Here is a 16,424-nt window from a genome sequence, read left to right as displayed (position 1 = left end):
GGTATATATAGTGGGAGAGAGAGGAATAACATAAAATAAATGACAAGGAAGAAGAAGAGAGTGGGTGAACAAAAGGAGGCTAATATCAAGACATTGCATGCAAGACGTATTACAGCTGTAGTCTCGAGCACCTCCATCATTTGGTAAGCTGATTATGTTTACCATCCTTAAACAAATGTTATAGTAATTAGTAAATGTAAACATGAACATATTTGTTAGAAATATGTTACATTTTCTCGAAAGAAAAATACAATTTGGAACGTTTGGAAGATATGCATGACCGACTAAAATATCAAAAATTGATGCTAGACAAGAAACAAATTTGCCGTGAGCCAATGAAATATCTTAAAAGATGATAGTGTGTTTGAGGATATAACGAAAAAAAAAGTTATTTGGTTTTTCTTTTAACTTTTGTATTAGTAAATGCTATAATAATTTTTGGTTCTGTTTATGTTTTTTTCTTGCTTGCTATATAATTGGTAGTTTGTAATTTATGGAGTATAATTTTTACACGAATCTCGAAAATTTAAATATGTTAATATATCTTAAATTACTTCGTAGATATGCCTGTAGGGAGGCAAGAAGAAACAAGAGGTCTAAAAATATATTACGTGTGGAATTGTTCGACTTCAAATTCTCGAATTTATTTGAAATTTATATAGAGAATATGTCTTGTGAATATCTTTATTTCTCTCTAAATATTTTGATTATATTGCAAAATTTGTATGTATCCAATTATTGGGTCGCCATTGGACCATGCTTTTAGAACAAAACAATTTGCTTTGACTCACGTCGACCTTTTCTTTGCAAATTTTAACGTAAAACGTTTTTATAAAGCTTACAATATTTCTTTGGCAATATCATTATGAAACGATGATGTGATTAGATAATATATACATATATGTATATATATTATGTGAATTGACGTTAGAAGCAACGAAGAAAAGTAAGAGTTTAGTGTATGGGTTTAAAGATTTGATTGCGTTAGCAAAAGGTGTAAGCAAGCAAGTAGCTACCACCACCACCACACACACGCTTTCTTGTTTCTAAATTTAAAAAAGGTCAATTTCTTTTGGTTGGTCACTAATTAATGATGGGAGTCAATTAAGATGTGTCATTGCATAATACAAAACTATGATCAATACAGTGTAACCACACCTATCGGTCTACTTTGTTTTGTTTCCATTCTAGTTCCATCAAATGAATTCAATTATTGATTAATATAACTTTGTATACGAACGATTATATATGAACCAAAGTAAACCTTAATCATAATATATCATATCTATTTGTATATTCATAATAATATAAGTATACATGTGTAGATGTATCATATAGTAGTAATATAGTGAATCCATGTACGCACGCATTAGTGGTTTTGGTTCAAAGTGGATTTTATTCTTTTGTTGATCAAATGAAGAAATTTTTAAAATTTGATTGGTATACACAGATTTGACAAATTAAAACAGCTGTAGACAGTACTTAACCTAGAAATTAAATCGGAGAAAACCACAAATAAAAGAAATTTAATGTTGTCTATGAGGACAACTACTGATATTTATTGGAAATGACTAATGAATATGAGTGGTCCAAAACTCAAAAGGCTAACTTTTTTTCTTTTTTCAAGCACCAAAGCTATTTTTTATCCTTATTGTTCATATAAAGGAACAAGCAATGTTTGATATTTTCCAATTTTTTGCTATTTTTGTCTTCTATTTCCACGCCAAAAAGAAGTAATAAGTGGTCTAAAATTATTACGAAAAAATCATATTGAGTTTTCACATCATTGCCAAACAATATCATAAAAAACTATAGAATATCAACAAATGATATCGTCCCATACTACACGTTTGAATATTATTCTAGTTCGACTTGGCGTTATTCAACTCTTATATATCCTTCCAAGTACCAAATGATAAAAAAAATATTGATCTCTTCGTCGGTAACATCATAAAACGATGAACCATCATTATATTGAGAAATCACATAAAAGAACTACGTTGTTTTTGTAGTAGATGAACTCCATTAAAATAATGATTAATCATTTTGTCTAACTTGTGTTAATTTGTTACGCTGACATGACTTGAGGTAAGTAGAAAAGACATTTTGGGTTTAAATAGTAGTCCATATAACTATACTTTTGAGGAAGTAATAGTAATTTGGAGACTATGGACCATAATATTTTGGGGATAGCTACGTAATTAAAGCGAACACTAATACTAGAAGTTAATTATACGAATATGAATATGATTCATTGGATAGAAGTTTCTTGACATGGAAATTTGGATTTGGACTGCCTAACCAAAACGTCAACTTGGTCCTACCACTCCTTACAGCTGTGTATCATCATTTTAGAAATTAATTAGTTTATTAGTGTAATCAAATGGCTCATCAGCGATTCTTAATCACAGGGCCTAATCTCAGTATTAACTCAACCATATACTTCATTTTAACGAACCCACATCTCGGACAACTAAGTCTGGTCTTGTCAATTCCGGGATTAATAAATGTTATTGAGTTATCTTCTTTTTTGAACACTATAGTGCTTAATTGAACTCATCGGTTTCTGGATAACTACTTCTTTTGGGATGATGTGTTGGATTAAACTGATAAATATGTTCGAGTAGAAGATTTAAGGTTATAGACGCTCAACTTTATGATCATATAGATGTTATAGTATAACAATTATCACCACAATACAATCCATATCAAGTGATTAATCAGATGTTTTCAAAAATATAATTTAGAGAACATTATATACAGAAAATTTTTGATATTTCAGAGTTAATATCTAGTCATTTTAAAATCTTGAAATACTGTAACGTTTTATTTCCGTAAAATTCCGTATATTAGTCAAGTATCACGACAGATGAGATGAGACTGATGACGATGGGTTCGTCAATGCATGTCAAAGTCAAACTATAAAAGAGTTGTAGTCTCACCGCATAACCACGCAATTATTTAGAAAACTAAAATTATTTTATAGACATTTGTTACAGTACAAAATTATGCCTAACCAAATATCTTTGTATAATGGCATTTTTACTATAAATAATTGGCAGAATGTCATTTTCATAAAGTTAACATATGGATAAGCGTAATTAGTAACTGGTGCATCAATTATTTTTGGTTTGTCCTTTAGGTCCCTTGTCTGTTTCAAACTTTGTTATGGCCTATATATTAATTAAGTAGGTTACTATGATCACTTCATCTGAATCTAATCATCATCACTACAATTTTATAGTTAGCCACTTGTTTAAATAAATACCTATTTTACATCGACAAAAAAAATCGATTTCATTGGATATACATCAACAAAAAAATATTCACTTATTGCTAACATAATATAGTATAATTTCAATTATAGTCCAATTATAACATTAAAAATCTCATATAAATTCCTAGTGCTAATATTAATTATAATGATAACATGATATCAAATAAACTACTATTGCAACGAATTTATAAATATACAAACACTTAAACTCTGACTACTTAGTCTCTGCTGTGAACGTTTGATTACGAAATTTTGAATGGAAACTTAGTTACAATATATTTTTCTGTACTTATTTATAATTTAAACCAAATAATTATTCTCACAACGTTTGGGTGACAATCTATTTCTTAGTGATACTAAGGCTTTCAAGAACAAAAATTATTTCTCTAATTTGCAAGCATTAACATTAAAGTACTCTCTTACAATCATTTTAAAGTTATAACCACAAATTCGAACACTCTAGCTGATAATTAAAAAATAAGGAACTATTTGAATTCCAAGTTTTGCGTATGTACAAATCAATATATTATACACTTATCAGTTAATAATTTATCTTTAACATGAATGGTCCGAGAAGAACCTGCCCTAGAAGACTTTTGAATTAGAGATGATCATTGACTTATAGGTCAATATATATGGATTACTATTATTACCACTTACCAGGTCCAGCACTTTCAAACACTATGATAATAATAATAAAAGCTAGCTGCTGTGAGGCAGTTTAAATGAAAACTAAGCAATGATAAAGTAATACTAAACTCGTTTAGTTTTTTTTTTCTTATTTATGATGGCCGTACAAACATTGGTTTTTTCATACTACTAAGATTGTTCTGTTTACTCAACAAACAGTAGGATTTAGGAAGGAGCAGTCCATCAATGTTTACAAATAGCAGATACTAGAAAACTGATTATAAAGCCTTCAAAGATCAGTCCAACCTCAACAAAGCTTTGGCCCAAACGGTCCATTCTGCATGACTCAGTTCAGATCGATCTATAAACCTAGGACAGTAGTCAATAAACGTGTGGGACACATACCAAGCATGAACAACCAGGTCCAGGGCCGGCCCAGAGCTAAAGCTCATAAAGGACAGGCTTTAGGCAGCAATATATATGATTGTTTGATGGTTCAGTGGCGAAACTATCTTTAGTTGATGCTCAGCGTCGCGAGTTCGAACCTATTCCAGGTAGTTTTTAGCAAAAATTTTTTTTTGCTTTAGGCATATCAAAAGCTTGAGCCGGCCCTGACCAGGTTAGTGTTTTATATTCATACTTTTGGTTGTACAGAGTTTTGTATGGATATATATATATATATATTTGTGTTTTTGGAGTGTTCAAATTTAAATGATTAGACCAATGTATCCATATTTTAGATGTAATCCGTGGAAAGACTATAGTGTTCTAACTCAGGAGATTAATTGAACTACGTACGTTCCTTCATACTACTGACCCAATTAACATTTATGAACCTCTTACCTCTCTCAGTGTTTACTTTTTCATAAATCTAGTGAAGCCAAATTCTAAGTTCACAAATGAAAGCAGTTTTCCATAATTTAATTTTATTACTTCTTAAAAATCATCTTACACAAACAACACACATATATATATGAGCAACAAATGAATGATATAATCATAGAAAATAGTAAAAAACCATTTGAGTTACAAAGCCAACGGCAAGTATAACTTATTAATTAACGAATCAAAGAATCAACAATTTAGCTGCACTCTGCAGGAACACCTCGAGGAAATCTATTTTTATCATTGCAATAGTTGTAAACCATGTATTTACTCTGTACCGCTTTCATTCTTGTCTGGCCGTTCGAATCGAGTTGTTGAGTGAACCATGGGGAATTTGCGGGACAAGATGATTTCCCATTAGCCCAAACACATCCATCGACATTGTAGTTTCTGTAGAAAGCCGTAAAAGGAGCTTTTGACCAATCTGTTTTCTCTAACCCTCCTCTTGTGGCCCAATGCTCGGCTTCCCACAGACTCGCGTAGAGCCTCATTGGTTGGCTTGTTGGGAATGGGACTCCACGTGACATGGAGTTCTTGAACTCTCTAATAGGAATGCCATCAACAGTAAAACTGAAAGAGAGAGGGAAAAAAAGAGAAATTAATTAGTTCATGAGCTCACAGCCTCAATACTTATAAGATTATTAAAAGCTTGTGCTTACATAATCCTTTGGGGATTCCATGTGATGCAGTAAGTGTGAAAGTTAACGGTTGGGTCGAACCAAAGATGAAACTGTTGTTCTTTGTCTCCTGAGCCTTTTGTGTAGACATTAGTATGGAGAGTAATTGGATGACCACTTAAGTTTCCCAAGAACTCAAAATCAATCTCATCCCATGTAGTTCCGGGAGATTTTAGCTACACAAAGTCATCATAAACACCAACATACTCAATATATGTAATCTAAGGAACTTCAAAATATGAATAAACTGCTTTGCTATTGTATTGTAACTTACATAGAATGTTGTTACTGTTCCAGCAGAGTTACCAGGAACAAGTTTCATCTGAACCTCGGCTTTGCCATAGAGAAACTCCTGGTTGGACTGAAAGCCTGATCCAGAGGATTTGTCTAGCGAGAGAGAAAGAAGCTTTCCATCTCTGTCACGAACCTTTCCACGGCCATCACCCCAATGTATCTGAACGTCTTTGTGGAAGCTCCCCGCATATACATGCACAGATTGTGCTGCAAAGAGAAACAAAACCAAGAACACAAAACTTGTACCACAAGAAAGCTTCATTGTATTGTTGTAGATGTCTCGAGGACTCTTGATATATCTCAAATGTATTGTTGATGAAAAATTGAGGTAAGTGTCGTTAGTTTATATAGCTGCTGGAAATGGGAAAGGAAAGAGATATGGAAGTTTCATGGTTTTGATTATTAAATCGTGGGCTGTATTCTTGTTGGCTCATTAGACCTCTTGTTGGTTGTTACAAAGTGAACTCGATAAAATAATAATTCCATTACTCGTTTTTTTGTTACAAAACAGAGAAAATAATGTATATAGACATTTGAACAGCACATGCCTGGTCCCGCGTTGAGATCATTGTACAACACTGCTTCGACTTTTTGACCTGAGCGCAAACCCTCCCCACCGCATAGAGGGTTCGAATAACTAATATTTGCATATTAATATGACTACTTTTATATTGTTTATGTTGAATTATTGATTGAATTGAAGTACATAATTACATAAAAATTCCCAAAAATATGATCAGAAGTCAGTACTGAATTGTTTGAAAGGATTCAATTTTCTCACCTAACAACTTTATGACTTACTGAATTAATATATCTACTGATAAAGCAAAGTTTCCTAAAACTTAGTTTTTGACTTTCATTATTCGACAATATTTCCATTATAGAATCTTAATTTGGCTCTTTTTTTTTTGTTTAATCTTGGCTCAATATCTTTGACCTCCCAACGCAAAAACATCGTATTATTTGTTTGTGTACTCTTTTATCTGATTTAATATCCATTGACAAGTGAGAATAATATTTTCAACGACTGAGTTTTAAAGCCACTTTTAAAACTGTCTTGAAGAACCTTAACATAACCTGGATCAAGAAATACAATATTCCTTTGAAAAAAATAAAATATGTATATGCTGAAATTTGACTGTCCCAAAAAAATGTATTTTAAAAGTTGAAACTAGGCCCTCTCGTCCGTTCATTCATCTACTCAGCTTATTATTATGAGTATTTATATATGTCCTTCAAACAACAGTCTTGGAGTATTTTGGTGATGAATTTCTCAATGCCATGTTTACAAATTTCACAAACTAAAAAAAAAAAAAAGCAAATTAAGTTTTAGAAGCAAAAACTCTTGTTTTCCATAATTTATTCCTTTATGATTTGCTTATTTAAAAAAACTTACACCAATACCGAGCACATTAAATGAAAATAATAGATAGAATCATTTATTTGAGTTACAAAGACAATGCCAAGTAAACTTATTCAGGCACGAATTAAAGAATCAATAATTTAGCTGCACTCTGGAGGAACACCTCGAGGAAACCTTCTTTTATCATTGCAATAGTTGTAGACCATGTATTTACTTTGTACCCCTTTCATCTTTGTCTGACCATTCGAATCGAGTTGCTGAGTGAACCATGGGGAATTTGCAGGACAAGATGATTTTCCATTAGCCCATACACATCCATCGACATTGTAGTTTCTGTAGAAAGCGGTAAAAGGAGCTTTTGACCAATCTGTTTTCTCTAACCCTCCTCTTGTAGCCCAATGCTCGGCTTCCCACAAACTTGCGTAAAGCCTCATCGGTTGGCTCGTTGGGAATGGGACTCCACGTGACATTGAGTTCTTGAACTCTCTAATAGGAATGCCATCAACCGTAAAACTGAGATAAACATGAAAAAGAGAGTGTTAGTTCATGAGCTACAGGCTCGAGATGTATAAGATCATACACCATATAAGGAATCAAAGGTTGCACTTACATAATCCTTTGGGGGTTCCATGTGATGCAGTAAGTGTGAAAGTTAACGGTTGGGTCAAACCAAAGATGAAATTGTTGTTCTTTGTCTCCTGATCCTTTTGTGTAGACATTAGTATGGAGGGTATATGGATGACCACTTATGTTTCCCAAGAACTCGAAATCAATCTCATCCCATGTAGTTCCAGGAGATTTAAGCTACATAAAGTTAAGAGAAACACCAACAAACTCAATATTTGTAATCTATGAAATAGCAAGTAATGACCAAAAAAATTGTATGTAACTTACATAAAATGTTGTCACTGTTCCAGCTGAGTTACCAGGAACAAGTTTCATTTGAACCTCAGCTTTGCCATAGAGAAATTCCTGGTTGGACTGGAAGCCGGATCCAGAGGATTTGTCGAGGGAGAGAGAAAGAAGCTTTCCATCTCTATCGCGAACTTTTCCACGGCCATCACCCCAATGTATCTGAACGTCTTTGTGGAAGCTACCCGCATAGACATGCACAGATTGTACAGCAAAGAGAAACAGAACCAAGAAAGCAAAGCTTGTACCACAAGAAAACTTCATATTTAGTCTGTAGCGCTCTCGAGGAGTATTGGTTTATATGTCAAATGTATTAATTCTCGATGAAAATTTGAGGTAAGTGAGATGAGTTTATATAGTGGCTGGAAATGGCAAAGGAAAAAGAGATGGAAGGTTCATAGGGGTTGATTGATTATTATTGATCATCATCTGCTATCCTCTAGCTGGCTCATACGACCTTGTTGTTGGTTTGTTACAAGTGAACACAATATAATATATTTTCATTACTCGTATATTGTTACGATGACTAATGTATATGGACATTTGTATCATGCTGGTCCCGCTTCGAGGTCATTGTCAACACGGCTTCGACTTTTTGACTCGAGCGCAAACCCTCTCCGCCGCATAGAGGATTCTGATACTCTATTTATTTTTATATATTTTACGGGAATAAAATGTAAGATAATTTATTTACTACTCGTAAAGATAGCGTTCTTTCCAAAAGAGTGAAATGTGTGTATTGTAATAATTGTCCCCCGTTAATATTTAAGTACAGTAACTTTTTTTCCAAACATATCCAGTTACATAAAGAATATTACTTCGATAACTATTGGACTGTTTAAAATATTTTAACCTTACACTTTTTCCAAAGTCTTTTCTGTAGAAACGTAAATGATTTGACTAAATGGTAATTATTACCGAACCTAACAATCAAATTCGAATTAAATAATTCTAAAATTTAGAGTATGGTCCATCTCAGTCTTATATTGGATTGGAGTACAGTAAAACCTCTATAAATTAATAATGTTGGAACCATGAAAATCTATTAATTTATAGAGGTATTAATTTATCGATAAATTAATAATTATTAATTTATAGAGAGATATTCCTAATTTGGAAAATATTTTTTAAAAATATTTAAAAATAAGATTTAATCATGATAATTAGTATTTTATATATTCAATTACAAATAAAATAATAATAATTATGTATTAAAATAGAATGCTAACTATTTTTCATATAGTAAAATATTAGAAATAAAATCTAACAAAAACTAATGTATCTATATATACATATATTTTGAAAATTTTACCTAATTATTAATTTATAATATTGATGGGACCATATATTTACAAAGGATTTTCAAAAAATTATTATCTTATTATTTTATCGAAATATGTCTAAAATTACACTGGTCCCAACTTGGGACCGGATAAATTTATTAATTTATAGAGATTATTAATTTATCGAGTATTAATTTATAGAGGTTTTACTGTATTAAGATTTTATTTATAAACATGTATTATCCTGAATGATGTAGAGATCGTGAAACATTTATTGACGTTACCGCAACTAAAATATCGCACCGTCTCTCGCCTCCATTCGCGCTGAATTAAATTATTCTTTAGCATTAAAATGTCTGCTGTTAGATTTGTGACGTTCGTTTATCCATGATCCATCTACTAAGCTTATTATTTTATCTCTTCCCAAGAAATTGTTGTACGTGTAACGTAGCAAACTGTTTTCAATATTTACGAATTAAAGATAAAGAGTAATTTTTAAAAAAGTAAAGTTTTACAATGGAAGAGCTCATTTTTATTTTTATTTTTTAACCGGACGAGTCTTGGAGGATTTCGAAAATGGTGTTAATGGAAGAACTCATTATTTATTGATACTTTATAAATCTTACACAGACACCACGTACATGAGTGAGAAACAAATGAATGATAAATAATAGATGAGAACCATATATTGAGTGACAAAGACAATGTCTAAGTAACTTATTCACGAATCAAAGAATCAATAGTTTAGCTGCATTCTGGAGGAACACCTCGAGGGAATCTATTTTTATCATTGCAATAGTTGTAAACCATGTATTTACTCTGTACCGCTTTCATTCTTGTCTGCCCGTTGGGATCGAGTTTTTGAGTGAACCACTGTGAATTTGCGGGGCAAGATGATCTCCCATTAGCCCATACACATCCCTCAACATTGTAGTTTCTGTAGAAAGCAGTGAAAGGAGCCTTTGACCAATCGGTTTTCTCTAATCCTCCTCTTGTGGCCCAATGCTCAGCTTCCCACAGACTCGCGTATAGCCTCATTGGTTGCTTCGTTGGGAATGGGACTCCACGTGACTCGGCATTCATGAACTCTCTTATCGGGATTCCATCAACTGTAAAACTGGAGAGCAAGAAGAGAGAAACAAGAATCTTGATTCATGAGTTTTTACATCCTCACACATATAGTCATATACTAAGGAAAGGAGTTTGAATCAAAAGATACACTTACATAATCCTTTGGGGGTTCCATGTAATACAGTAAGTGTGGAAGTCAGCGGTTGGGTCGAACCATAGATGAAACTGTTGTTCTTTGTCTCCTGAGCCTTTTGTGTAAACATTAGTATGGAGAGTGATTGGATGACCACTTATGTTCCCCAAGAACTCGAAATCAATCTCATCCCAAGTAGTTCCGGGAGATTTAAGCTGCACAAAGTCATCACATAAGCAATTAGTTTCAATATACGACTATCTTCTTGAGAGTAGCAAAAAGAATGCTTTAAGTTTACATATTACTTACATAGAATGTCGTGACGGTTCCAGCAGAGTTACCAGGGACAAGCTTCATCTGAACCTCGGCTTTGCCATAGAGAAACTCCTGATTGGACTGGAAACCTGAGCCAGAGGATTTGTCGAGCGAGAGAGAAAGAAGCTTCCCTTGATTATCGTGAATCTTTCCACGACCATCACCCCAATGTATCTTGACGTCTTTGTGAAAGCTGCCTGCATAGACGCTAAAAGATTGTGCTGCGAAGAGAAAAAGAACCAAGAACGCAAAAGACTTCATGATTGATAAGATATCTAGTGGGAGTATTGGTATCTCAGATGTATATTGTTGATGGAAATAATGAGGCAAGTGACATTAGTTTATATAGGGGAAAAGAGAGAGAGAGAGATGGAAGTTTCATGGGTTTGATCCTTTATTATGGTGCATGTGCTTTTGTCTAGTTGGTTACACATTCACAGCCTTATGATATAATTATGTATATATTATTTGATTCGCTGTTTGCTGTTACCAAGTGAATCCATTAAAAAAAACAATTTCCTTATTTCCTTCCTTTATTGTTACGACCGAAATAATGTTTGGACATTTGTATAGAACTGACTGGTCCCAATGTTTTGATATGTCAACACGGTTTTCGACTTTCGAGCGCACCGCCTAAAGAAAAGGGTTCGGCTTCGAACTTCGTTCTTCACTTTTCTAATTAAGCCCACCTATCCGTGACATTAAGTCAGTCAGTAGCACACATACACATTGAAGTGTCCTAATATATGTGCATGGGTTTAGATGTTCTTCCATTTTAAGCTTTTACTTTTTATTTTCGTTACTTTTGAAAAATACTATATCAAATCACCTTCTAAGTAGGAATTTATCACCAAAAGTTATTAGATTAGATGTTGTAATTCTATAAAAAAAGGTAAACATAATAATGTATATTACATCTCTCTTTTGTAATATCTTTAACAAAAAAAACAAATATCTCTTTGTAATATAAAATAGAACCCACATGGTAAACCACTTTACTTACAGAATGTTAGAAGAAGCGTTAAGTTTTAAAATACGAAATTAGAAAAGGTTAAAACTTTAAATATGCTTTTACCTATTCTAGGCCATATGCGTAAAGACAAAACGCTAAGAAGCAATTGTATACCTTATTTAGAACCAGAACCAGGCTTGGACGGTGCCGGTGCGCACATAGCAAGAGATAAGAAGCCAATGACATTCCCCCACGATTTTGATGCTTTGTATCTATCCAAATTGGGCTTTCTAATCCATCATCTCCAATAACGTATACACACCAACACAAACATACCTTTCATCTTCTAATACTTAGTCACAATATACAACGATCCTATTGTTCTTGTCAAATATATTTATGCTCTTAAATATATGATTTTTGTAACGAATTGACAAGTTATATTAATCATTCTGCCTCGATGGTAAAAGGTATAAAGCATACACCACAAAGCAGCGACCAATTAAATCACTCAACAGAAATATATCTATATATTTAATCCTTAACATAATATTGGAAAAATATTTATAAACTATAGTCTAGTTAAAGCATATAACATATCATAAAACATTAATCTTAAATATGTCTTTTTTTTTGGGGGGGGGGGGGAAGATCCTCTAGTATGGGACTGGAACTAGACTTGGAAGATACATATAACCAGATTTGTATGTATTATCCTCTTCCACCCTACGTCGTTCTATCTCTCTTTTCTGGAATCCATCTTTACCAATAATGTATAAGTCAAAGAAAACACATTTACCTCCACTGGTTATTTTTTCAGAACATATAACATTAATCCTATTATTTTTGGTCAATAAAGAACACCGAATGAGGAGGAACTTCACCTAGATTAAATGCTGGCAGATCAGGTCTCCACACAACAAACAATTTGGTCCAAGAAACAACCTTATCTTTGACACTGTTTGTGACCCATACCGTAGTCTCCCCAACTTGATCATGGTCTTCGTATATGCGTTGGTGAAGCAAAGAAAGCTTATCTCCTCTAAAAGCTGATAAGGCTACATTAATACATTATCATATACACCATAGACGAAAGGAATTAGCTAGGCTCATTTTTTTGAACATCTCCGTGGAAAAATCGAAACGTTGGATAAATACTGTGGCATTATATTTTCCAGCAATCCAATACATATTTCCTTTCAGAGACACACCAGTACACGGCGAGTATACTACCCAGTCCAAAGAAATGTCAAGAGTTTTCCAAGAATTTGCCTTGAGGTCGTATATCTCAACCGGTGGGTCGTACTTACCCGTATGCCTGTCTTCGAAAATACGTTCATCGTAAAATCTCAAGATTTTGTAGTTGTCACGAGATACACCATCATATCCAAAACCGTAAAAATCATTGAATGCGTAAGACTTCCTAGGTGTGAGGATGAGAACTTGATGAACAAGTTTTATCAACTACACAAGTGCTACACAAAGGCAAACAAGATGGTAACTAGAGTTAAAGTAAATTAACTCTGGTTGGATATGGCTTTTGGGACCACAAGGTGTCTTTGCAGTTGCTGTCCAAGAAGGATCGTTTGTCCATTTGTGGATCCAGCAGAAACATTAGGTCTAAGGAGTGCCTCTTTATAAGCACTAACCTAAGGCACATAAAGGGTGTCGCAGCCAAGCGGCCAGAAGAGGAGTGTGTGAGAAAGCCACAATGTGAGAGATGTAAGCAAGTATGAGAGATAGCCATTAAAGGTGTAAGCTTTGGTGTTTCTCTTGAGACTGAAAAACAGAGGAGATGCAGAGAAGAGAGCTCAAGTGTGAGTCTCTTTCTCAGAGTGATTCTCTCTTGTATTTTGTAACTTGCTTGTTCTAGTCGATTCCGAGGAGAGTCTCGGCCCAGACGTAGCTATCCCTTTGTGGAAGTGAACTGGGTAAACAAACTTCTTTGTGTGCTCCTCTTCTCTTTCCTTTTGCTCTGTTTCTATCTTCTTCTTCTTAGTTATATGTTTTGCTCTGTTAGAAGATCTTGGTTTCTTGACAAGTCAGAGAAAGCTTGAGGCTTTGATGGTTCATAAAACCTAACAAAGTGGTATCAGAGCACAGGTTAGTGCTGAAAGACTCAAGCTTTATAAGGAAGATGCAAGTTTTGTCTAGAAGGTCTCACCTTTAGAAGCAATCAACAATGGCTTCTGGAAAAACGCAGCTCTAGTGTAACGATGGGTTTTGGAGATGACTTCTCAAAGAAGACGGTGTGTCTTGTCCATCTAGAAGACCTAGATCTGCTTGAAGCGTTGAGAGAAGTAGATGGAGCAATATAGAGATTTCTGTTGAAAATCTGTAGAAATCTCGGATTTAGGCAGAGGAAGTTTGTCACGAGCTCTAGTGGTGTTTAGAGATTGAAGACAAGGACGTCGGGAGTATCTCACCGGTAAAGGCTGAGATTCCGACGGAGTGGCTCGAGATTCAGACATAGTCGTGAAAGAGTTGACGACGGAGCTATGTGTAGAACGAGCAGGAGAAGGCGAAGCTTCGAGTTTTCACTATCGTGGAAGAGACGCGGTGAGAGTGAATTGCGAAGGTGTGGTGACCATAACGTCACCGGATAACATCAGACTGTTGGCCGTGAAATCGTGTTACGGTGGCCGACGATGAAGAGAAGAGAAGATTGGCACGACAAACTCTTTTTCTTCTATTGGACCAAGATGGGCCTTACCAAGATGGGCCTTTTCCCTCATTAATGAAATTTTAGTGGGCCTGAAGTTTTCTTAATGCCCAAAAGTTAACAAAATTAAGAGAAACAGTCACGTTTCTCTTGTTGCTTCTCTTGATGAAGCGATTGAGGTTGAAGCTCAAAGAGACAGTCAACGATGAGAGAAGCTAGCTTTGCCGAAGCTGTAGAGACTCCGGTCAATGGTGCTTCAGCTATTGTCATTGTTGATAGCAGGAAGGGTAGCTCCAATATGTGAAGACCATAGCTTATCGCGGTTTTGGGATTTATAGCTGGGATTGTTTTTTGTTCGACAGTAAAACAGAAGGTGGAGCAGTTGCTTGAAAACCACATCGAGATTCTCATCGTCGGAGAAGTGATGGTTGAAGAAGAATAATCTCGAGAGAAAGAAGCTCCAAATTCTCCAAAATTAGCTAAGTAAGTGAATGCTAGAGCTTAAATTTGGAATTGCAAAGATTCTCCCGGTAAATCCAAGTTTCTAATTTTCTATAAAGAAATTAGAGGTGGCAGTGAGTAAAACATGAAGATAGTCACATGTATGTGACATTGTTTACTCTTGATTGGAAAGGAATAGAGATGGATGCAAGAAGGTATGATCAATGATGGGTACTCTTGATCAATGTTGAAGAAACCGGTTAGAGTTGATGTTGTTATCAAACATCAACTTCGTAACTCAAGTTTAAAGAGACTTTAAGTCTGTTTTCCGCTGCAGTCACAAAGTATTGTGTGATGGTCTGTATTGAAGTTTCAGATTTGCATATGTTCTGCATATTAATAAGATTGAAAGCTAGTTGGAACACAAAGAGAGTGCATTGATTTTTTGCAAGGGATTGGCCAAGATCCAGTGGTGGTTTTCAGGTTGTTTTTTCTGGTCATAGAAGTGTGGTAAAATCAGTTGAAGGTGGTGTTCTAATCGTTGTTGTTATTCAGCCCAGTAACTCATAAGATTCATGGAACTAGGGGACGCCTTAGAACCTTGAATATGATGAGTGTTTTATGGATGTATAAGTATCATCAAGGGTTTTCTTAAGTTCAGTTTAAAGAAGGTTGCAGAATGGTAATGAAGCAAGTCAAGTTTTCTGTTTGGTGAAGACAGAAACGGTTTGAGAAACTTCTTTGGTTTTGCTGAGTTTTGAAAGGGGTTTTGGTTACAGGTTTATCTCTGTGTGTAGCTATCAGTTCTTGTGAATGAGTGAGTCTACATGTTGTTGGATTATCAGAGAACATGAAGCTACAAGGCTGCTATTTTCAGAGGGAATGCAGCAAGGTTTTGTAAACATGTTGTTTGGTGTAAGCTGGACAGTGTGTGGGTTCTTGTTTGAGAGTAAATACTCTTGACAAAGATGGCAGTGTCTAAGATTCTTTTTTTGTGCAGTTTTGTGTTTGGTGTAACACATGGTGATTCTGCTGGAATGAATCTAAGAGAACATTTAGTTCTTATCTCGGGTGGAGCTAGCAGTGTTTTCTCGGGAATGATCTTGTTTTTTGAATCAAATCTTCAAGTGACAAAAGAAGCATTTGATGGTATGCAATTGGCTGTACTATTTTCTTGTGTCGAGAGTCTTCCTAGCCAACGGGTGTTAGGCGGCGTGTCCTGTTTTAAACAGCGGTGCAAGATAAGATTATGGTGGATTTGCTTAAGGCGAGTACAAGATTTGGTTTCCGAGATTGAGAATGGTTTGATGGTGTATCAGCTTAAGTTGTTTCACTATTAGATCATGAAGAATGCTCCAAGTAGAGAGGTTAAGGCTGCTGAAATAAAGAAAGGTTCTTGGTGTTCTTTTTTTGTTGAAATGTATCAGTTGGAGTGGCTGCAAGAAGAAAGAAGACATGTCAAAAGTTCCGACGTGCTTTCTCAAGTAAAAAGCCAGTTTGATACAGAAGAACGAGTGAGTGAAGGTGAC

The 16,424-nt window shown here is 34.6% G+C and overlaps 4 protein-coding genes across 4 annotated transcripts; all 4 read right to left on the bottom strand.

Moving 5' to 3' along the window:
- Positions 1-4,839: 4,839 nt before the first annotated feature.
- LOC17880574 (probable xyloglucan endotransglucosylase/hydrolase protein 18) lies at positions 4,840-6,089 on the bottom strand. The gene is made up of 3 exons (XM_006284153.2): positions 5,744-6,089; positions 5,452-5,645; positions 4,840-5,362 (listed from the first exon to the last, which is right to left on the bottom strand). The coding sequence occupies exons 1-3, from the start codon at positions 6,023-6,025 to the stop codon at positions 4,990-4,992; spliced, it is 849 nt and encodes a 282-aa protein (XP_006284215.2). The 5' UTR covers positions 6,026-6,089; the 3' UTR covers positions 4,840-4,989.
- A 1,018-nt stretch (positions 6,090-7,107) lies between these two features.
- Positions 7,108-8,353, bottom strand: LOC17880935 (probable xyloglucan endotransglucosylase/hydrolase protein 18). The gene is made up of 3 exons (XM_006285672.2): positions 8,021-8,353; positions 7,737-7,930; positions 7,108-7,639 (listed from the first exon to the last, which is right to left on the bottom strand). The coding sequence occupies exons 1-3, from the start codon at positions 8,300-8,302 to the stop codon at positions 7,267-7,269; spliced, it is 849 nt and encodes a 282-aa protein (XP_006285734.1). The 5' UTR covers positions 8,303-8,353; the 3' UTR covers positions 7,108-7,266.
- A 1,550-nt stretch (positions 8,354-9,903) lies between these two features.
- LOC17879566 (xyloglucan endotransglucosylase/hydrolase protein 19) lies at positions 9,904-11,157 on the bottom strand. Its single transcript, XM_006284224.2, has 3 exons — positions 10,835-11,157; positions 10,547-10,740; positions 9,904-10,438 (listed from the first exon to the last, which is right to left on the bottom strand). Exons 1-3 carry the CDS (start codon positions 11,099-11,101, stop codon positions 10,066-10,068), a joined length of 834 nt encoding a protein of 277 aa, XP_006284286.1. The 5' UTR covers positions 11,102-11,157; the 3' UTR covers positions 9,904-10,065.
- Positions 11,158-12,632: 1,475 nt separating this feature from the next.
- On the bottom strand, positions 12,633-14,263 carry LOC111829283 (putative F-box protein At3g22650). The gene is made up of 3 exons (XM_023777988.1): positions 14,219-14,263; positions 13,004-13,256; positions 12,633-12,850 (listed from the first exon to the last, which is right to left on the bottom strand). The coding sequence occupies exons 1-3, from the start codon at positions 14,261-14,263 to the stop codon at positions 12,633-12,635; spliced, it is 516 nt and encodes a 171-aa protein (XP_023633756.1).
- Positions 14,264-16,424: the final 2,161 nt, after the last annotated feature.

The sequence above is a fragment of the Capsella rubella genome, unplaced genomic scaffold, assembly GCF_000375325.1.
Source record: "Capsella rubella cultivar Monte Gargano unplaced genomic scaffold, Caprub1_0 scaffold_7, whole genome shotgun sequence".
NCBI classification, from domain to species: domain Eukaryota; kingdom Viridiplantae; phylum Streptophyta; class Magnoliopsida; order Brassicales; family Brassicaceae; genus Capsella; species Capsella rubella.
This window is presented reverse-complemented; position numbering and strand designations above follow the sequence as displayed.